Genomic DNA, 22399 nt, shown 5'->3' on the forward strand with positions numbered 1-22399 from the left:
GAGGAAGAGGAGGAGGAGGAGGAAGAAGAGGTGGTGCCAGAGCGGAGTCCTGGTGGAGCTAGGTGGGAGCAGATCTGGAGAGAGAAAACCAGGCTGGAATAGAGCCCATGCAAAGGCCCTGCGGGGATGGGCAAATACTTGGCATGTCTGAGGAGTGGTAGGCGGCTAGTGTAGCTGGAGCAGAGGGAGTGAGGGGAGAGTGGGAGAAGATGAGGACCGAGTACTGAAGGGCAGATGGTACAGGGTCTGGGGGAGTTTGGGCGAAGCACATGGTGCCGTGATGCCTGGTACCACTTGTGTGCTCCAAGTGTGATCTTTAATCACAGATCTGGGGTGACTGGGGTGGCATTCCCTTGGGAGCAGTGGGAAGATGCTGGAAGTTTTAAGCTGAATTCTCAGAAGTCCCTCCTCTTGGACAGTGGGAGGTTCATGCCCTGGAGTCTCAGCAGGACACCAGCAGCCTGCCTGCCCATAGCCCTGGGGACCTGGGTTCCGCATTCTGACACCTCTCTTCCCTCTGCGCTCAGGATCATACACAAATCTCAACAGCCGGCTGCTGTTCCTTCATCCGGGGCATGAAAGAACAGGGTGAAGGTGAGCAGAGTCCCACAAACCCCACAGAGTGGGGGCCCATGACCAGGTTACCTGGGCTCAGGTCTGAGCTCCATCCCTTACCTGCACGTGACACTAAGCCTCAGTCCTCTCATCTCTAAAGTGGGGAGAACAAGTCATTCTGACTCATAATGACCCTATATAGGGTTTTCAGGGAGCAGCTGGTGGGTCTGGACTGCTGAACTTAACAGTTTGCAGCCCAGTGCTGATCCTGCAACGCCACACCAGGCATGTGTTTAGTGCTTAGTAAATGTTAGACATCAAAACCCACCCACCTCAGCGGAGTCAATTCCAGTTCACAGGGACCCTCAGTACAGACCAGACTGCCCCATAGGGCTCCTGAGGCTATACATTCATAGGAGTAGACCACCTCATCTTTCTCCAAAGGAGCAACTGGTGGATTTGAACCTCCGACCTTGGGTTTAGCAGCCCAATGCTTAATCCATGGTACCAACAGGGCTCCTTCAACAAACATTAACCATTTTATTTTTCTACCCTAAACACAAAACTCTCTTAACCTGAGATTGTCTCTTCCTTTTTACAGCAAACAAGCTGTTCTACTTGCAGACTCCAATGCCTGACTCCCCATCTCTCCTGGACCCTTGGGAGTGTGACTTCTGTGAGGCTCTGTTCTGTGCTCGGTTTTGGGCTCCTCTGATCTGACCTCGCCCCTAATGGGCTCCCTGGGCTTCTCCACCTCACAGGCGGCTCCTTCCCAACCTCCTTTGCTCTAGGCTCAGTCCTAAGCTTCTCCCCTTGTAGCCACATTCCTTCCTTTGCTGAGCTCTTCAGCAACGTAGCTTTATGCTGAAGATACCTGTACTGGATTGAAAATCCTCATCTTTCCTGGGACTTCAGAATATGACCCCTTGGGTCACTGCAGATGTGGGCCCTTAATCCAATAAGGAATGGGATCGCTACAAGTAGAGAGAGACAGGCAGGCGGAAGGCCCTGTGATGATGGAGCAGAGATTGGAGTGATGCAAGTTCAAGATCGCCAGGAACCACCAGAGGGCAGAAAGAGGTGAGGATCAGAGAGCAGGGCCTGACCAACACCATGGGGTTGGACTTCGACCGTGAGTGAGACTGTAAGACAACACGCAGTGGGTGGACCTGGGTTCAGCAGCCCTAGGACATTAGGACATCACCCCATTTAGACCAGCTGGTAGTCCCTCTTCGCTGCCAGAGCTTTCTGTAGCTCCACCTCAGAAAAAAAGGCCAAGCCCATCCAAATGGCCCACAGGATCTGACAAGCTCTGCCCCCATGTCCCACATTTCCTCCCTTGCTCACACTGGTCCTACTACACTGGCCTTCCTCTCACAGGCCAACCACGTTGCTGTCTCAGGGTCTTTGCCTCCAATACCATAGTGTTTAATGCAGCTGATTTACTTTTTCTTTTTCTTATTTACCTACTTACTGTCCGCCTCCCCAAGCAGGATATCGGTTCCTTAAGGGCAGGGATCTTTCTCGGTCAGGTTCATGGCTGCATCCTGGCACTGCCTTTTCCCGGGCCCTAGGGATGCCCAGGTGTAACTCTGGCAGGTGACTAGCTGGGTGTCCAGACACTTACTTCTTTGGGTCAGTGAAGGGAAGTGGCCGTGGCGGGGGCTCGTCCGTTCTCTTCCACCCTGTTGGGTGCTTATTGCGCACAGGCTGCTTGGAGAAGAAGGACTTGGGAACAGAGGCAGAGAGCTGGAAGGGGCTGGGCTGGGCCAGCTGTGAGGGCCGAGGAGTCTCTGTGCTGGCAGTTTTGTAAACCTGAGCAGGGTAGTCAGCCCTTGAGCCCATGTCGCTGCAAAGCAAAAATGAAAGAAACGCAAAATCAAACCCATTCTACACTGGGCAGATCTGATTTGGGAAACAGAACAGTTCATCCCTAAAAGTGACGCGTGATCCATTGCTACCATGGAAAATCCCAGCAACACAGACAGCTGCAGAGGGAAAACAGAAAGCGTCTGCGTGGTTGCCATCTCCCCCTGGAAATTCCTGGCTGGCACATTCCGTGCTCCGTGGGAATCTAACGAAGGCACCCTTGTGGGTGGGTACAACCCGGGGACTCCCTTCTCTGGGACAAACCTATAGAGCTGAAGGTAGGGGGCCTGTTCAACTCTCTCGGGTAACCATGGTTGTGGTTCCTTCTTAACCTTTTTCTAGACATCAGAAACATACATGCCTACACATGAAAGAAAAAAGACTGCTTTCTGGAGGGTGGGGACAGAGAGTTTTCCATAACTGGGGTCAGGACACATGGTTCTGAAATTTGTGATTTTTTTTTTAAAAACCTAAGAATATGCTTAGTCAGGTAACCTATTCATTTATCAAATATTTTTTGAGCACCTGTGGCGCTTTGGGTTAATGCGCTGGACTGCAAGGTTGGTTTAAACCGCAAGGCCAGCAGTTCAAGCTCATCAGCCTCTCCTCAGAAGCCCTATACAGGGTTGCTATGAGTTGGAACGGACTCGACGACGTCCCTTAACAATAACAACCACACAGCACATACTATTCTGGCTGCCCTGACCTATAAACACAGCTTGATTTTCCAAATACTGAGTTCCCGTTGGATTAATGTCACAATGAACATACTTCCATCAACTAGGACCAAACTCCTGGGGGCCCAAATGCTTTCAAATGCTGAGGCAAATCGACTGTTTATCATTTCCAGTATGGGGTATTCAATGAGAAAATTCATGCCCTTGGGGTATCCATTCTACATCATTTTTGAAAGTCAATCTGACAGTATTCAGAAGTGGGATCTTTTGACTATGAAGAGATCCACAAATCCTCTCACCTAAAAGGATAAAATCGAAACAACAACAACAACATCAACACTAACCTGCTTTCAGTAGCCTGGAAATTGACTAAACAACATACAAAAATCAGAGCAGTATCTAGGACGAAAACGCGCAAGGGTTTGGTTAAGAACAGTGGGAATTTGTGGTGTTTTGGCCTGAAACTTTTTCCATCCCCCACCTGGCCCACTGAACAAGGAAGTTGTGTTAGAACTGGGGCTGGCTGTAAGGAGCTTCTTTGATACAGTTGATGTGCACTCACTGGACTGGGACAGTGGGCGCTGTCCATGTCCAGTGGTTTTCTTAGTGGAAGTGACAGTCGGAAAGCCATTCAAGGAAGGAGGGACAATGGCTCTCCTAGCCTGCGGCTGTGGCTAGAACAAGCAGATTCAAGGATAGTTAAACCACACAGGGACTTTGCAAGACACACACTTCCTGGCTGATGTGACGACTCATGTGTACAGGAGACTCAGACTGACCCAATGGAAAATAAAAGCTGAGGCTGACTTGAAAACAGCCTGGATATTGAATACGTTCCCTTACTACCACACACAGATCAGCCAAAAACAGCTGGCTTACTGGCTCAAGGGGGTTAAGCTCAACCTCTGTCCAGTCATTGGCTCACATCTAACCTAGAGAGACATAGGATGATCCTAGGAAGCCATGTTAAACATAAAAGCAATAATAATAAACCAAGAAAAGACGTCGCAGTGAAATCAGTGCAGGGGGTAGATTTGGCCTCAACTAAAAAAATAAAAATAAAACAGCAACAAGTTTTAGAGAGAAAATATTCAAAATCCCGAGTTGCTATAATACAGTCTTTGAAATGTCTAGTATTTGACAAAAAAACAAACAAACATGAGAAATACAAAGAATCAAGAAAGTACAATTCATACTCTGAACATATTAGCCGTCAGTAGAAACTGTCTCTGAATGTTACCGGATGTTGGCTTTAGCAGACAACATTTTGAGTAGTCGTTAGAGATATGCTCAAAGAACTTTAAAAAAACAACAACCCAAAACTAAGAGTTACTAGAAAGTAAAACGACAGTGGAGTCCTGGCGTGGTACAGCAGGATAAGCACTGGACTGCGAGGTTGGTTTGAACCACAAAGCTGGTGGTTCAAACTCACCAGTCGCTCCTTGGAAATCCTATACAGGGTTGCTGTGACTCGGAACCGACATCCATGGCACTTAACAACAACAACATGGCAATAAATCAACAGAAATGCTCAAGAAAGAGATGACAAAAATGAAGAACAAGCGGAGATTTTGTAGTTGTGAAGTACAAAGGGAGCACGCTAGCTCCATAGGATAAGCACTGGACCACGAACCAGAAAGTCCACAGTTTCTGCAGGAGAAAGATGAGGCTTTCTACTCTCAAAAAGATGTAAAGCCTCAGAAACCTTATACAGGGTTGTTATGAATCAGAACTGATTCCAGGGCACTTAACAACAAATATGATAACCGAAATGAAAAACCCATTAGATGTGTTCAAGAGCAGATTCACGAGAGCAGAAGAGACACTGAACTCGGAAGACAGATCAGTAGAAATGATGTAATCTGAATAGAAAGGAAAAAGATGGAAAAAACATGAAAGGTGCCTCAGGGACCATTGGCTTAGCATCAGGTGCATGGACAGATGTGTGATGACTGCTTCAGGAGCATAGAGAAAGGAGCAGAGGACACACTGGAAGAAATCAGGTCTAGTAATGTCCGAAAGTCGAAAACATAAACCTACACATCTAAGAAGCTCAATAAGCCTCACTTAGGATAAATACATTGATTTGCACCCAGACAATCAGCTGAAAGGCCAGCAGCATTAAGCAGCAAATCGTGATAGCGGCAGGAGATTCATCACAGAGGAACATGAAGATAGTGAAAGCCAACTTCTTATTGGAGGCCAGAATAATATTGTCTAAGTGCTGAAATAAGGGTCAGCTAAGAATTCTACACCCAGCAAAACTATTACTCAAAAATAGAGGCAAGGGAGTAATCTTATAGTTCAGGAACAGAGGGAGACGAGTATGAGCAGAATGCGAGACCTTATCCAGAGAAGCAGCAACATCAGAGATGGAGGCAGAGATGAGGACATGGAGAGAGGGAGCAGCTGAGGACGCTAGACTCATGGAAAGAGAAAGGCTGTATGCTGGAGGCCAGGAGGCAGGCTTGCAGTATGTGCTTGCAGAATGTTTTTGTGTACATAAAAACAACAACAAAAAAAAAAAAACAAAAAAAAAAAAAACAACAACAAGAGAGGGAAGAGAAGCAAATACTGTTGAATGGTGACGCACGGAAGACATTGTAATCATTGCAGTGATATGAAATACCATAGGATGAGTGCAAAACTGATGCTCTCCCATGCAAACTATCATTCAATGCACAATAAAATCTTTAAAATAAATAAAACAGAGGCAAAACAGAGTGTCACTAGATAAACAGACACTGAGAGAGTATGCTGATAGCAGATTTTCCTGATAGGAAAATGACTGAGGTCTTCGCTGGGGAGGGAAAAAGAAAGAAAAAAAGACTCCAGAGGATGATCTGAATCCCTAAGGAGAAATGAAGTACAAGGTGAAATGGTGTTGCTGTTGTTAACTGCCGTCAAATCGGTTCTGACTCATAGTGACCCTGTGTAGGGTTTCTGAGGAGCGGTTGGTGAGCTTGAACTGCCGACCTTGCGGTTCAAACTGACCTTACAGTCCAGCGCATTAACCCACAGCGCCACAGCAGGACTCCAGACGTTATGTGGGTGAAAATATAACACTCGAAAGAAATTACGTTTTCTTATTTCTCCTCAACTTCCTTAGAGACATAAAATTCTATGAAGCAATAATTATGTTATTGAGTTTATAATATATATAGATGTAATATATGCAACAAAAATAAGACACAGGAGAGGAAGGAATGGAGTTAAGTTGGAGGAAAAGTTCCTATAGTCTATTGGAGTTAATGTTAATCTGAACTAGACTGTATCTTGTTAATTCTTTGAGCCACCATTAATAACTCAAAAATATTAGAAAACAAATAGCAAATACTTATTAGATGTATAGAAAACAAATAAGAAAATGTCAATTCAACCATATAAAAAACTGAACATAAACACCCAAAAGGCAGAGACTATTTGACTAGACTTAAAAAAAGTAAAATCCAACAGAATATACTATCTACGATTTAGTAACATCTATTCATGGGGCTGAGGAGTCCTGGTGTGGCGCTGTGGGTTAATGCACCAGTCTGCAAAGCCATATGAACAGCAAGGTCAGCGGTTCAAGCTCACCAGTCGCTCTTTGGAAACCCTATACAGGGTCACTATGGGCCGGAACCGACTCTACAGCACTTAACAACAACAACTTTCATGGGGTTAGAGTCCTGGTATGGGGTTATAGGATAAGCACTTGGACACAACGTTGGTGGTTCAAACTCACCAGCTGCTCCTCAGAAACCCTAAAGGGGTCACTGTAAGTTGGAACCAACTTGATGACATTTAACAATAACAACAACATTCATGGGGCTAGGAGCCTCAAGTGGTGCAGCGGGCTAAGCACTCGGCTGCTAATCGCAAGGTCGGTGGTTCAAACCTACCAGGTGCTCTGCAGGAGGAAGATGAGGAAGATGAGGAGGCTGCCGGCTCCTTAAAGTTACTGTCTTAAGAGACCGCACAGAGCAGCTATAAGTTGGCATGGAGGAGTGTACACTAACTGGTTTTCTCTGGAGGTGGTAAGGATGGGGGAACAGGGCCAGAATCACAGTAAAATTAGAGCATATAAATGGGCTGAGGGCAGACAGTGGGCCATCTGACACCTCAGTCTCCCGCCTAGCGGCAACACTGCCCAATCTCATTGTCTTTTTTCCTCTGCTCTTTCTTCTTCAACAGAAAATCTGTGCGTACACAAGCTTGGTGTGTGGGAATGAGCGTGTGTCCCAATGCTCTGCTGTTTTGAAATTGCCTGGTCTACTACACCTCCTGGCTTTTGCACCTGTCAATGATGTCCCGGAGACCCCGCCACACAAGAGCACTGCACCTGCCCCTCTCTCCCCTACGGAGGTGGGCCCACTCCATGAATAGCTCAGAACTGATTCTAAACCTAACTTTTACTTCCTACAGCACATACTTGCATTTTTTTGTGCCTTGTCAACAGGTACACTTAACTGTTGTCAGCTGAAAAAAACATAAGAGATGACTTAGAGGAGTAAAAAAAAAAAAGGAAGGTGGGGCCCGAGATCCATTTCTGGCCAGTAAGATGGCAGGAGTGTGTATGGGATAGTCTGCTGGGGAGAGTTCTGAGATTCTTTTTCTTTTGGAAAAGAGCAAACACCTCTTCTAGACACTGTCCACCTGGCTGAGTGATGGACACAACTTGAGGCTATAAGCAAAGCCTGCCTGAGGCTGAGGGAGGCAGAACAAGAGCCTAGGCCCCTGAGTCAAAACAATACCTCATCCTGGAGCCCTCCCTACCCTGACACTTTTTTCTTTTTGTGTGTGGGGAGACTTTCTTACACGATATAATAAAGTACCTCCAATTTAGCCAGGATTTTCTGTTATTTGCAGTTAAACACATTTCCATGGCTGCCCCTGTCTTCGACCTCTCCAACTCTCAGGGATTTCTCCAGGACTATACTTGAGATGCTAGCTTACGCACAGCAGGGCCTCAACCAATAACTACTCCCCTGAATATGCTGTGCGTCTCCACGCAGATGTCTGAGGAAGGCGCCCTGTCCCCAACACTTGTGCCAGGTGTATGGAGTTCTTACCTCAATATGGCATGATCACGTGCCCTCCCTCGGCCTCAGTTTCTTGACTTGAAAAATGAGGCAGTGGAATATGGCAGGTGAGAACACAGGCTTTGTGGTTCTCCTGACCCAGGTTCCAGTCCCGGCTACACTGTCTACACAATGCATGTCTTAGGTTGAGTCCCTTCCCCTCTGGAAGCCTCAGTCTCATCTGAGAAATGAGGCAATGACAGTCCTTGCCTCCTGAGATGACATGGGGTACACTCAGAGAGGGCGGTGGGCAGGAGCAGAAAGCGTAGGCTCTGGGCTCAGATGTCGCTCTGTGTGTGTGTCTGTCTGGGGAAGCTGTACCGCAGTCCTAGTCCTCACCTTTGACTACTGGAGAGATTCTGTGTTTATCTGTCTTATGTCTTAAGGGAGCATCTAAGACTTTGAAAGAAATGTTTTGTAGCTTAAATAAAATAATAATAATGAGTAAAAACCACAGGCCAGATGGAGAAACTGCACCAGCTGTCTGTGCAGGTGTTGAGCTTCCAGTCCAATGAGGTCCAGGGCTTACTGATGGGCCTGCTGGCTGGTTAGGGGTGAGATGTTGAAGGCTCTGAACGAGGTCCGTCCTGAGCATCTCACAGGTCTCACCAGCATCCCCATGGAGCAGCAACTACCATTACCTCCAGGTAGGGAAACTGAGGCCCTGGGAAAAGAAACAACTTGCTTCAAATCACGTAGCTGGAAGGGGATAGAGCCAGGACCAGGTCTAGGCGATCTGGCTTAAGAGAGACCTGGTGTGGCACTGTGGGCTAATAATGTGTCAGACTACAAAGTCATGTGAACTGCAAGGTAGGTGGTTCAAGCTCACCAGCTGCTCCTTGGAAACCCTATACAGGGTTGCTATGGGTCAGAATTGACTCCATGGTCCTTAACAACAACAACACCCGGTATTAGCCACCAGCGGGTACTGACTCTGAGTAACAACAATGACAAACACTTCATCAATAACAATAACCCAGAGCAAGAGCTGATCTGTTTAGGCCCCACCTATGTCTCAGGCCCTGAGCTAAGTTCTTTAAAAGCATGCTCTTGGTTCCTCCTCATGGCCTTAGACTGTACACTTCACTTGCTGTTGTTATGTGCCGTGGAGTCGGTTCTGACTCATAGCAACCCTGCACAGGGTTTCTGAGGCTGTAAATCTTTACGGGAGCAGAAAGCCTCATCTTTCTCCCACGGAACAGCAGGTAGTTTCGAACTGCTGACCTTGCGATTCCCAGCCCCTTTTCACAGATGGAGGAGACAGAGGAAGAGAATAGAACAGGTAAGAGACAGGGTTATGGCGTGGACACAGCTGTCCAAGGCCAGGGCATAGTCAATTACACTGCTTCCCATAAATCCCAAGGCAGACTCTGGAAGGACCACCCCACCCAGCCTTCCCTACTCTGTCCCTGTGTCTGGAGCTGGGCGCGAGGGTTGAATCAGTCTCTGCCAGTGGCTGAGCTTTAATGTGGGAGTCCTGGAGTAGCCAGTCCACCCTGTGGCCGGAGGAGCAGACAGGAAACAGGGGAAAGTCATTGGTTCCAAAGGGCCGGAAACCAATCGTGGGCACTACCTCACCTGGGATCCCCCCACTGGCTCCTCCAGCCTCTAGTCAGTTTCCACAAGCAGCAGAGGGAGCCGGTCCCATTCCCCTGGGCTCACCTCACTCAGGGTTTCCTGTTCCTCTCCTTGCTCCAGCCACATGGGGGAGCAGTTCCTCAGACATACCAGAGACACAGCACGCAGGTGGGAACTCTGCCAGGAGCCCTCCTCCCTCAGACCTGTGTGTGGCTCCCACCTTCCTGTGTCTCCGAAGCAGCAAGGCCTCCTCTGTTCAGACTGAGGAGGTCTGTGAGGTGGGACCACAGGCAGGGTGGGCCTCAGCAAACCTCAGGGGCCCAGGGATTCCAGCACCAGCTCACCTGGGAAGGCCCGGCTGTCAGCATCAGGCGCCTGGCTCCCCCACACGGAGTGCTGATCCCCCCTAAATGGTGCTGACAAATTGCTCTGGGAAGCCAATAGGCCTCAGCAGAGGGCAGGGGGCCAGGTGGCGGCCAGCCTGGGATTACAGCCCACTGTGGTGCCCGCAGCAGGCACTGGTGCCTGGCAGTATGCCTGGTAGCCGGGTTCCCATGACGAATGTCTGGGGGAGTGTCTGTGAAGTCACTAAAGTCACGGGGTGGGGGCGCACATGCTGCTACAGGCTGCAGCGGCCTCCATGGCAAAGGCTGGGGAAGGCTGTGGGTAGGGGCTCTCTGTTGGGGCATGGCAGGGCCCATCCCTCTTCTGGCAGCCCTGTCGTGTTGCCCCCCACCATCCAATACGCCTTCATTTCCCCCACAGTACCCCAGAGTGATTTTTAACAATATTAAGTTGGAGTATGTGTTCAAGTGCTTCCCAAGACTTTCAGCACTGACCATAGTGGTCAGTCGGCTCCAACCTCTCCGGTCACCTTGCCACATCAACAGCATGCCAAACAGGTCCAGCTCCAGGGTCTTTGCATTCGCTGCTTCCTCTGTCAAGACCCTCACTTCAGACAAAAGATCACTGCTTACGTGAGGTGCCCTGGTGACTTAGGTGCTGGGCTGCTAACAGCAAGATGGGCAGTTCAAACCCACCACCTACTCCAGTAAAGATTTACCATATTGGAAATCCTACCCAGAGTTACTGTGAGCCTGTACCCACCCCCTCAACCCCGGACAGCAGTGGGTATAGGAGGTTTTCTTTGTTTCCTGCTCACTCTCTAGGTTCAAGTCCCACCTGTGTCGGTGCATCCTACCACCTCAGTCAAGTGTACACGATACATATGAACAAGTTAATGCACAGTTGCGAAGCAAATGGTCCCGACGTGTGCTTTGTTGCTAACCAAAGGGCTGGAGGTTCCTGTGCGCCCAGAGGCATCTCAGAAGAAAGGCCTGGTAATCTACATCTGAAAAACCAACCACTGAAAAACCCAAGGGGCACAGTTTTACTCTGCGCGCGCGCACACACACACACACACACACACACACACACACACGGCAAGGTGGGGAGAGGAACATGGGAAACCACGTGAAGGAATCCAAGGCAACTGGTGCTTTGGTCAATAAGGAAAACATCTATGTAACTGCATCCCAGGTCAGGAGTTCCCTTTACACCTGCCCCTCCTCCTTATCCAACCCCCCACCGCCGCACCCCCAGGCCCCTCTAAGATCCAGTGGGTGTCCTCAGCAGGCTTTCCCAGCATAACTCACCCATTACAGGCATCTCACATGCCTGCACTTTCCCCTGGGAAGTGCTGCGTCAATGCAGCCCTGCCCGAGCTGTGCCTGACACACAGTAGGTTCCTGCTAAGTGGAGGGACAGTCAGACAGACGGTTGCACAGCCCAGAGAGCTGAGGAAGCAGAGGCAAGGGCTAGGTCAGACCTCTCCCAACAGTGGCTTCCCCATACTAAGGTGCTTGCTGCAAGGCGCCTGTCGTTGGCGGCTGCCAGTCATCCTGCATGTTCCAAGGGAAAGGGTGTGTGATCATCAATGCCAAAACCTGGGCCAGCCCTTGCAAGGTCAGTGTGGGCAGTGGCTGCTGGCCCAAGCCCAAGTGGGTCCGCTGAGCCCACAGGAAGATCCTGGGAGGATCACTGGGGCGCAGCAGGACTGAGAAGCAGGTGGACTTGAATACAGTACTCCTTCCCTGGACCACTTTTCTCTACCATTTCCACGGCTGGCTTGGATTCCTTTTCTTCAGGTCTCTGCTGGGTGAGGAGCCTCCTTGGGCTCCCACAGTTCCCTGCACCTTCCTCATCCCACCCAACTCCTCTGCCTGTGGCTCTCCTATCCCGGCTTTGACTATGGGTCTGGGGACAGGCCTGTCAATGGCCTTGGATCCTACGGGGTGTGGGGGGGTGGAGCAGGGTTGTGTTGCAGCTCTTTAACTGCACCAGCAAATGCCCAGGGGCAGCCCACTCTGCCAGCAAGGCCCTTACCCAAAGATACTCAGCTCTCACTCCATGTAACTTCTCAGGCTACCGCAGCTGATTTGTGCCTGTCTCCTGGGTCCCACCATCCAGAGCCGCTGTCACCTCCCGCCTTCTCTTGCCGTCCTTGTTGTTAGCTCTTTTCTCCCTCTCCTGAGTCTAGGAGTTTCTCAGCTCAAGGACTCCAGTCAGTTCCCACCCAGCTTCTTCAGGATTAGCCCTTATGAGCCTCATAGGTGACAAAACTGACCAATCCCCTCAGAATCCATAGTCACCTCATTTGCATAATAATTGACCAATCCTTACCAGGGTTTTACACATTTCATTTGCATAGTAAACTGTCCAATCCCTTCCCAAGATTGAGGCCTAGCAAATCATCTTGGCACAACTATAAACCCAAGGCCAAAAAGGCTGTACATAAAGAGGACCTCAAGGACCGGGTGCCCTGTGTCTTTCTCTCCCTTCATCCCGCACCCTCCTGGTCCCAAGATGGCTGTTGTGCCTCTCAGGACAGCAGAGAACCAGGGGAAAGGTCCCAGCAGCCATTGAACTCCCCCTTTTTATGGATCAAGGAAATGCCTGCCCAACTCCTCCTTTAGCAGACACTGCCAGGTGACATGACTTCCCCTGCTGTGCAGAATCTCTGGGAGATCAAGGTCTAGTAAGAAGGCACCTGAAGGCCTTTCTAAGGGCAGGGTGCTAGGCCCCACCCAGAGTTTCTCATTCCATCTGACCAGGGTGAGTGAGCTCTGAGGATTTACATCTATAAAACGTTCCGGCAATGTTGCTGATGCCACTGCTCTGGGTCCAAGAACCACACTCTGCAAACCATGTATGAAGAAGGCAGGGGAGTCCATGAGGAGGCTTAGGTATTGATGAACCAACAACCTGGGGTCTGAACCACAGGCACATAGAGACTCTGATGAACGTATGAACCACCTCCCAGAGCGCCAGGGCTCTCCCTCGCCCATGGACCCTCCTGAAGCCTCTGACCCCAGGCAAGGATCCCAGTACTGACCCCTAGGCTCATAGCTTCACCCACTTCCCAGAGAACACTGAGCTGAGGAGCTGGAGCCCAGGACCCCCTGAGAAGACTATGGGGCTTCTCAGTACAGGGGGTCTTTATATCCTTGGGCTTGCTAGCCCTCTACCCTCCTCCACACCTGGACACATCCTCCAGCAGTAACTGCAGGGCTCCTGGGCCACACCCCCCAGTCAGACCTGGGTCCAGGGCTGTATGTAAGTATAGGTGTGAGCCAGTGTGCGGCCCACATTTCACAAATGAATACAAAGGGGCTTCCAAAAGTTGGGGTAACAAATGGAACTGAAAAATAACGGAGGAGGGGTTTCCATGAACTTTTCAAGGCCCTCTTGTCGTTAGCCTCACTGCGTTTGAGGCACCCAGTCTCAGTCTGTTCTGTTTACATTTTAATGTCGAACAGTACCCAGGTAAATGGTCCATGACTTAGCAGTGGTGGTTCTCTGACAAATCTGACAGCTGTCATACTTGAGTGTGGCTGTAGTGTCATTAGACACCCTGATGTGGTGTTGTACGACAGGCACTGGACTGCTAGCCACAAGGTCAGGGTTCAAACCCGGTAGCCACTCTATGTAACCCCTATACAGGGTCTCTGTGACACTTCACAAGGACAATACCATAATGTCAGTAAAGGAGCCCCGGGGGCTCTGCTGCGAACTGAAAGTTGAGCAGTTTGAAACTGTTGTAGGGGAGAAAAGAGACCCCATCTTCAAATACACAAACATTATGATGTGAAGCGTCATTGAATCAATTCCAACTCATAGTGACCCTGCATAGGGTTTCCAAGGCTTTAAATCTCTGCGGGAGCCAAAAGCCTCATCTTTCTCCTCCAGAGTGGCTGGTGGGCTCAAACTGCTGACCGTGTGATCTGTAGTCCATTATGTATCCTATGGAGATTTAAGTTTTAAGCAGGAGTAAAACCAAGACAAAGACAAACTTAGGTCACCCGGGTGAGGGAAGTCATTGTGTGAAGCCATGATGTGTTTCCAAAGTTCTACTTCCACATGGTGTCCATTTGTAGAGCCCAGAAAACAGAAGACTGTCGCACACCTGTCACTGGTAGAGTAGTGCATCCCAGGGCTGGGGCTGTTTCAGATAGAAACGCATCCAGACACTTAGAACCAGGAGAGAGAACATCAAGGCGTGTGTCCAGGGGAGTTCCTGTGAGGGCCCCAGACCCACTTAAAAATATTCTCTGCTTCTCGCTCTGGCAGTTCCTCTTCAGAGGTGCATGAGCTGCTCAAGAAAAACTGGCACCTGAACACTTAACCCTAGGCACAGGGTGGAATTAGGTTCTCCCTGGCCAGAATCGTTCATGGGCCAAGAGCCTCAGATGCCAGGTTCTACAGCAGAACCCACCAGCCGCTCCCTGAGAGAAGGACTCACCGCCACAGTCAGCTTTGGAAGACCCCTTCTCCGCTGTCCTACAGGGTTGCTATGAGTTAGAGTCTGCTTGATGGCAGGGGGTCAGGCTGCCTTAGGAAGGGGTGTGACTTGGGCCAGATAGTGTTCTTGCTGACAGCTGAGGCAGCTGGGAGAGGAAGCCTTCCTGAAAGGGCGGGCAGGTGGGTAACATCAGACAGGGCCAACCACCAGGAGCTGGGAGAGGGAAGCATTCAGGCCTGCAGGAAAGGCTGGGGTTGCCCAGCACAGGCCCCTGTTTGTGAACTTGAACTCCTGTGGGGTTTCAGAACCCTTGACATATAAAGGGGAGTAGATGGTATCTGGGGCAGGAGGGTGAGCATCAAATTACCCGGAAACACCAGGATTGGCTGGGGCCAGAACTATGGAGAATAAAATGGGCGTTGGAGCCGGCTGCAGAAGAAGGCCCTGCGCTTGGGCGCTCTAATTTGCATACAGACAATTGATGCTAATTGCAAATCATTCTTATCTATTCATTAAAGCTGCTTCCTGAAGTTTTCTCCTAGGCAACCAGGCTTTTTAGGGTGGAGCTGCTTTTCCAAAAATGAGGTGCCCGAGGTCTTTTGGGTGGTACTGGAAGGGAAATGTTATATTCTAAGTGGATATGTATTCACTGTAATGGGCATCAAGTTTGTTACATGGGTGTAGGATAAAACACAGGACCACAAGGTCGGCAGTTCAAACTCACCAGTCACTGCTCGGAAACCCTATATTAAGGTTATTAAGAGTTGGAACTGACTCGATGACACTTAGCAACCTTGCATAGGGTTTCCAAGGAGTGACTGGTAAGCTTGAACCGCCGGTCTTACATTCAGAGTGACTTTATGGTCTGGTGCATTAATCCACAGCATCACACTAGTTTCTGCACCTGAGAAATGGAGGACAAATGAAAAAATGAAATAACTGCTTCCTAGGAATGCAATTAAGCAGCTCTGGTAGCATAGTGGTTATGAGTTGGGTTGCTAACCTCAAGATTGGCAGTTCGAAACTACCAGCCGTTCTGCAGGAGAAAGGTGAGGCTTTCTGCTCCCATAAAGATTTACAGCCTCGGAAACCCTGAACAGGGTCACTATGAGTAGGAACCAACTCCACAGTACTTAGCAACATGACCTTGATCTCCCAGAGATCATGATCCGCACAGCAGGGGAAGTCATGTCACCTGGCAGTGTCTACTAAAGGAGGAGTTGGGCAGGCATTTCCTTGATCCATAGAAAGGGGGTGTTCAATGGCTGCTGGGACCTTTCCCCTGGTTCTTTGCTGCCCTGAGAGGCACAATAGCCATCTTGGGACCAGGAGGGTGCCGGGATGAAGGGGCAGAAAGACACAGGGCACCCGGTCCTTGAGGTCCTCTTTATGTACAGCCTTTCTGGCCCTGTGTTTATAGTTGTGCCAAGATGATTTGCTAGGTCTCAATCTTGGGAAGGGATTGGGCAGTTTACTATGCAAATGAAGTATATAAAACCTTTGGCAAGGATTGGTCAATTATTATGCAAATGAGGTGACTATGGATTCTGAGGGGATTAGTCAATTTTGTCACCTGTGAGGCTCATAAAGGCTAATCCTGAAGAAGTTGGGTGGGACCTCACTCTCACCAAGATGATGCAGCCCTTGGACCTGGAGTCCTTGAGCTGAGAAACTCCTAAACCCAGGAGAAGGAGAGAAGAGCTAACAACAAAGATAGCAAGAGATGGTGGGAGATGACAGTGTCTCTGGATGGTGGCAACCAGGAGACAGGCACAAATTAGCTGCGGTAGCCTGAGAAGTTGCATGGAGCGAGAGCTGAGTGTCTTTGGACAAGGGCCTTGCTGGCAGAGTGGGCTGCCCCTGGGCATTTGCTGGTGCAGTTAAAGAGCTGCAACACAACATGAGCCTGAGCAGGGCAGAGGCCAGGCTGGGGCAGCAGAGGTGGTCTCCAGGCACAGCTGAGAGGTATGGCCGACGAGAAGCTGGAAGCTGCCAGGGTTGGAAGCTGCCTGGACTGACCAACTGTCTCCTGAGCTGTTTCCGTTCCCTCCAGGCTAATTCTGACCCTGAGTGCCAGCCTGTGACTGCCCTAACACACCCAACAGTCCTGAGGACTCTGTGAGTCCTATGGGGCCATGCAACGGATTACTGAAGCCAGCAGAGAAGTTAAGTGTTGGGGTTGGACGGCTGGTGTCAGAATTGGTAACAAATTTGGAGAGTGGAGACATAGCTGAGCTCCACCTCAGAGCTCGCGCTGAGGGTAACTTCTCAGTCTCCTCTCTGAACTTCTGACTCATTATGTTACATCCTTACTGCACTGTGTTAAACCTCACCTTATTTAAGCCACAGCGTGTCAGGACTCCTATGACCTGCAGCCGAACACACGCCTGACAGGTACAGTCGGAGGCCCCAGGAAGCATACAAACTACGGGTCTGAGTAGAGAGAACAGAGCTAGAGCCAGACGGAACAGAGAGGTATCTCTTGACCTGAGGTCCCCTGAAGGTCGAGGGGTGGGCCCACAGGCTTGTCTCTGGGAGAAATCCCATGTCAGCACCGTGGGGGAGGGGAGGATGGATGCCTTACCTGGGCTGCCTCAGTGGGTCTCGGCTGCCCCCGGCGAGGCCTGTTGGAGTGCTGGAGCCCGAGGAGTAGAGTTTCGGCCGGTAGCCTTTGCTCTGACCAGCAACCGCTGGGGCCGGGGAGACCTCCCGTCGTCTGTCTGTGTGGTGGGGCCTTCCAGGAGCCTCGCGCCCCCCGCCACACAGACCCATACTTCCTGGGGGCTTGTGTGGCTTGCCTGGGCGCGGTGCCTTGACCAGGGACACGCAGCGGGGGCTGGAGGTGTAGAGGGTGGTGTCGATGCCGCTGTCGCTAGAGCCACCCTTGGAGAGGGGGTCTTGCTCGGGTTCCAGGGGGTCCAGGGGGTCAAACCAGCGGTCATCACTGTGGCTGCTGGATGTGTTGCTGGACAGGGTATTGCTGCTGGAATGACTGGAGTACTGAGGTTCTCCCTGGGACGGTAAGGGCAGGGGGTCAGCCGTCATCCCAGAGCCCTGGAGCCGTCCTCCATTTAAGTGTGAGCCCCAGAGTCAGATTTAATAGCTCTGTGCCTCAGTTTCCCTATCTGTAAAATGGGTCACAATAACCCTGCCCTGTGGGGCAGCATGAATATCATGTTTGTAATGTGCTTCCCATACCTCAGACGCCACTTTTCCAAACTGAGCTCCCAATCTTCCATCCCAAATGGGTCACTTCCTCCTCCCTGGCTTCACAGGCACCTCCTTCTCCTTCTGGAGACCCCACCCAAGGCTGGGGAACATGGCTGGTGAGGGCTGGAGCCAGCCTGTCTAACTCCAGAACTAGGCCTTCGGCCCCTCCGCTAGAGTGGAAGATGTTCAGAGGCCTACACCCAGGGTGTGTTCAGAGGCCCACGCCCAGACGGAGCTATCCAACCCACGGCAGCCAGGGTGGCAGCCCCGGCTCCCCAACGGGCAGGTGGGGCCAGACTCACTTTGGAATGCCTGTTGGGGGAATCTTTGCCTGCTGTATCCTGCCTGGAGGCATGCTTGCTGCTGCCCCCGCCGCTGCTGCTGCTTCCGGTCATGGCTGAGAGCCGGGCCTGGGCGGGCACATGCCACAAAGGCTCTGCAGGGAGACAGGAGACTCAGTTAGAAGTGACTCAGGCCTGGCCCAAGTCCATCTGAGGATTCTAGCCCTAAATACGGTGTGACGGTCCCACCCATTCCCCGCTTGTCTGCTCGGCTCACACGGGTCATAACTTCCCCAGCAGCTTACACCTGGGGATGTAGCAACCTTTAACCTCAGAGGTGTTTACTGATCACATGCTCTAAGTGTTAACTCACTGAAGCCTTACTGGGGGCTCCAGCATCATCCCCAAATGCAGCTGAGTGCATTTTCCTATTTACCGCCCAATTGGGGTCTTCTCTTTTACAATGCAACATAGGAAGCCACATTGGTGAATGTACTTAATTTTTCTTTTAAATAAAAATGGAATCAGAATGAACCCTGTCTTACAACTTGACTTTTCACTTTCCAGGGTAATGTCTACATTTGCTTTCACTTTTTATCCTCACAAAGCCTCTTCATTGACTGCACACAAGGTTCACTTTCACTTTACCACAAGGCTCTAGTGGTTTGCCCTCTACATGCAGCTTGAAGCAAGTGTGGGATTATGTCTGGGACTGAGTTCTAAAAGCGGAATTGCTGGTTCAGATGTAAAGTAGGTTTAAGACTGTGCTGAATGGTGTGGGTGTAAACTGATCTAACCTTTCAAGGATAGTCAAGTGCCTTAAGGGACCTAAAAAAACTCTGTACTCCAGCTGAGGGCATTTGTTGTTGTTAAGTACCATGGAGTCAGTTCCGACTCACAGTGACCCTGCATAGGGTTTCCGAGGCTGTAAATCTTTACGGGAGCAGAAAGCCTCTTCTTTCTCCCGCAGAACAGCTGGTAGTTTTGAACTGTTTTGAGATTAGCAGCCGGATTCCTAACCACTACACTCTCAGAGGTCCTTAATCAGTATTAAAGTTACAAACGCACTAAGCAGGGATTTGAACTCAGGCGGCCTAATCGCAGATCACAACCTTTTAATCGCTGCTGATATATGGAATAATGATAAGAGTGTTCTGTGTCGGGCACTACTACATGCATTAGCTTGCTGTACCCTCCAAATACCACTGCAGGGTGGGTAGGGCTGTAGTTACCAATGGATGAAGGAACAGCAAGTCTCAAGAGAAGCACCCAAGGTCACAGTTAGAAAAGGCCATGCAGTAAATGGAACTCAAGTCCGACAGGCTTCAGAGCCTGTTCTCACCCACCGCACCCTGCCTGTGCTGTCCCCAGGGGCCAACTCACAGGACTCCCAAAGTGCTTTGGAAGGAGCACTGCTCAGGATGCCCATTTACAGAGAGAGGAGTCACCACCCAGGCCACAAGCTGACCAGGCCTGTTGGAGCTTGAGTTCACGACTGCATCTCTCCAGAGTCTCTAGACCCACTCCAGGGCCACCAGGAGAAGAACCCGCTGGACTCAGTGAAGGTGTCACCTCTTACGTGGTTTTCACCCGGGAACCGTGGATATGAGACAACTGGAGAGACTGGTGATGACTTCATGCATCTATTCTACCTCTGTAGACACCTTCACTCTTTGGAACATTTGACACACCTGAGAGGCACTGATCCCCTGGGAGGTATCCATTTCTGCACAGAGAGATAAGCCCTAGGGAATCGTATCCAGGCTTGTGGTTTAAATGCCACCTTTAATACTCAGGACTCCAACGTTTATAACTCTAGCCTGGGTCTCACTCCCCAATAGTTGGTGAGGGCTGGAACCAGGAGGTGAAATGGATAGGTTCTAGAAACAAGCATTAAGCTGTAGTCTTTGATCTTTACCAGCAAGTGTTTCACGGTCTCATTGTTTTCAGCAAGCAAGGATGTATCATCTGCATATTGCAGGTTGTTAATGAGCCTTCTTCCAATCTTAAAGTTGCATTCTTCTTTATATAGTTAAACTTCTCAGAGTAGTCACACAGCGTATAAGTATGACGAAAAGAAATAATCCTCACGTAAATCTTTCCTGATTTGAAACCATTCAGTGTCCTCTTGTTCTGTTCTACCAACTGCCTCTTGATCTCTGTACAGGCTCCTCAGAGCACTAGTAAGTCTTCTGGAAGATTCACTCTTTGCAATGCTAGCCATAGTTTCTTATGATTCACATAATCGAGTGTCTTTGCAAAGTCAGTAAAGCACAAGTAAATATCTTTCTGGCAGTCTCTGCTTTCAGTTAAGGTCTATCTGACATCAGCCATGATAACCCTCATTCCACATCCTCTTCTAAATTAGGCTTGTATTTTTGACAGGTCCTTGTTGATATACTGCTGCAATAGTTTTTGAATTAACTTTAATTAAATACTGGCTCACCTTCTTGGGAATGAACACAAATATGGATGCCTTGGTCATGTAGTTTCCCAAATTTCTTTGTGTGGAGGGGTGAGCACTTCTGGCATTCCCTCTGTTGGCTGAGACAGCTTAAATGGTATTCTGCCAATTCTGGGAGCCTCGTTTTTTGTCACTGTCTTTAGTGCAGCTTGGGCTTCCTCCCTCAATGGCATCGGCTCTTGATCACATAAAAGTCAATCAGTTCTTTTGGGTAAGAGATTGTATATTCCTTCCAATTTCTTTTTTTGTTTTTGCTGCCAGAAAAATCATTATTTTATTATATGTTGATATTTATTAGCTTCATGGATGCCAAGAATGGTTCTAGAAAAATAAACATTTTAGACAGAACAATAAAACAACACAAAACTTTGGGGTAGTTAAATAAGGCCATTGCACTCCATTTTCTTGCTCACATGTAAGAATTCTTTCTCTTTTTCTTTTTGCAGGCTCTTCAAATCTCTGACCAAACAAATGTCTCTCTGTCAAGATGGAGTCCTGGGGTGGCACTGTAGGATAAGTAATCAACTGCAATGTCTGTTTGAACCACAAGATCAGCAGTTCAAATCCACCTGCCTCGGAAACCCTAGACAGGGTCACTATGAGTTGGAACCTACTTGATGGCACTTAATGACAACAAGAAGATGCAACCGTCAGTCTCAGTTCAATGTAATGTAGAAAATGGAGCCAGTCAAGAAGAATGATCTCAATTCCCCGGCATTAAAAGTCTAAATTTTTGTATGTAGTTATTGTTGTTAAATGGCGTCAAATCGGTTCCGACACATAATGACCCTGTATAGGGTTTCCAAGTAAATCCTGGAGGGTTTGAATCACTGACCTTATGGTTAGCAGTCTAGTGCTTATCCTACAGCACCACACCAGGACTCCTATGTTTATTTTTCCAACTTCACTTTCTATATGTGGCAATTGTGAAAAAAACAAAACACAAAGTTTTACTCTTCCATAAATTAAAATCCGTTCTTTATAATGTGCTGTTGAAACCATCTCCTTCCAGATTAGAAGGAATCCAAAGCTATGATTGCCAACTAGTTCCTTTTGGTCCATTAACTCTGTGTCTTCCTTCTGTCTTCTTTTGGTGTTTTGTGTGTCATTAGCATTTTTACCCATGGAAGCCTTTAGCTATGAAACTCCTGGCCTGAGTGTTCTCTTCATTTCAAAAGCTTGACAAATGCTAATTGTGTTGTTAGCTTTTGGATTTCGAATTCCAAGTCTATGTATCTCATCCTAATGCTTTACTTTGCAAACTGCTCTTTGAAATCTTCTATTTCTCTCTTTTTTTTTGGTATCATCAACCAAACAAAGGGTATACCCTGCAAGCCTGCCCCCGGTTGTCAGCACACAGCCCCTCTCTCTCTCTGGGTCTAAAGTTCCCAGCTGCTCCATCTCTTCATGTCATCATCTCTGGCATCACTGCTTCTCTGGGTAGGGTCCTGTTCTCTGCTCTTCTCCCTGGATGGTCCCAGGGACCTCCGCTCCTAGACCGCAAAGTTAATCACTCCCCTCCTTGCTACAAAATGTCTACCTTTACATTTCCAACCCTCACAATCAGTCCTGATAACAATTATTCACTATTGTATCACAAAAGACCTATCCCCATTTCCTTTCATCAACCCCGCCTAGACAGATTGGATTACCACTCAGTGGAGATTCTACCTTCCTCCACGCCCTCTGGATCTAGTTCTCTCTTGAAAGCTTGTAAGCCAGTCACTTCTTGCCTTTGTAGTCCTCCCATTTTGGGTAGCCTATGTCCAAGTTGCTCATCCCTGTCTACTCTGTGTATGGAGGGGTGGGAATGATCCTTGCTGTAAAGATTTGTTCCCTCTTTTGAGTTTCTGCATCCATAGGTGTAGGTCAAGTTCATCAAATTGTATCAGATTACTCTT

The 22399-nt window shown here is 49.1% G+C and overlaps 1 protein-coding gene across 2 annotated transcripts in view; it reads right to left on the reverse strand.

Annotated features, from left to right (window-relative positions):
* Window positions 1-22399, reverse strand: part of SIPA1L3 (signal-induced proliferation-associated 1 like 3) — a 118473-nt gene that overhangs the window by 27638 nt on the left and 68436 nt on the right. For both annotated transcript variants that reach the window (XR_438771.1, XM_006871465.1), the window contains exons 12-14: window positions 18056-18189; window positions 17128-17555; window positions 2183-2404 (exon numbers count right to left, since the gene is read on the reverse strand). Coding sequence is in view for 1 of the 2 variants with exons in the window: in XM_006871465.1 (XP_006871527.1) it covers window positions 2183-2404; window positions 17128-17555; window positions 18056-18189 (784 nt within the window). In the remaining variant the exon portion in view is untranslated. The remainder of the gene's footprint in view (window positions 1-2182; window positions 2405-17127; window positions 17556-18055; window positions 18190-22399) is intronic.

This window comes from Chrysochloris asiatica, unplaced genomic scaffold (genome assembly GCF_000296735.1).
Source record: "Chrysochloris asiatica unplaced genomic scaffold, ChrAsi1.0 scaffold00168, whole genome shotgun sequence".
NCBI lineage: Eukaryota > Metazoa > Chordata > Mammalia > Afrosoricida > Chrysochloridae > Chrysochloris > Chrysochloris asiatica.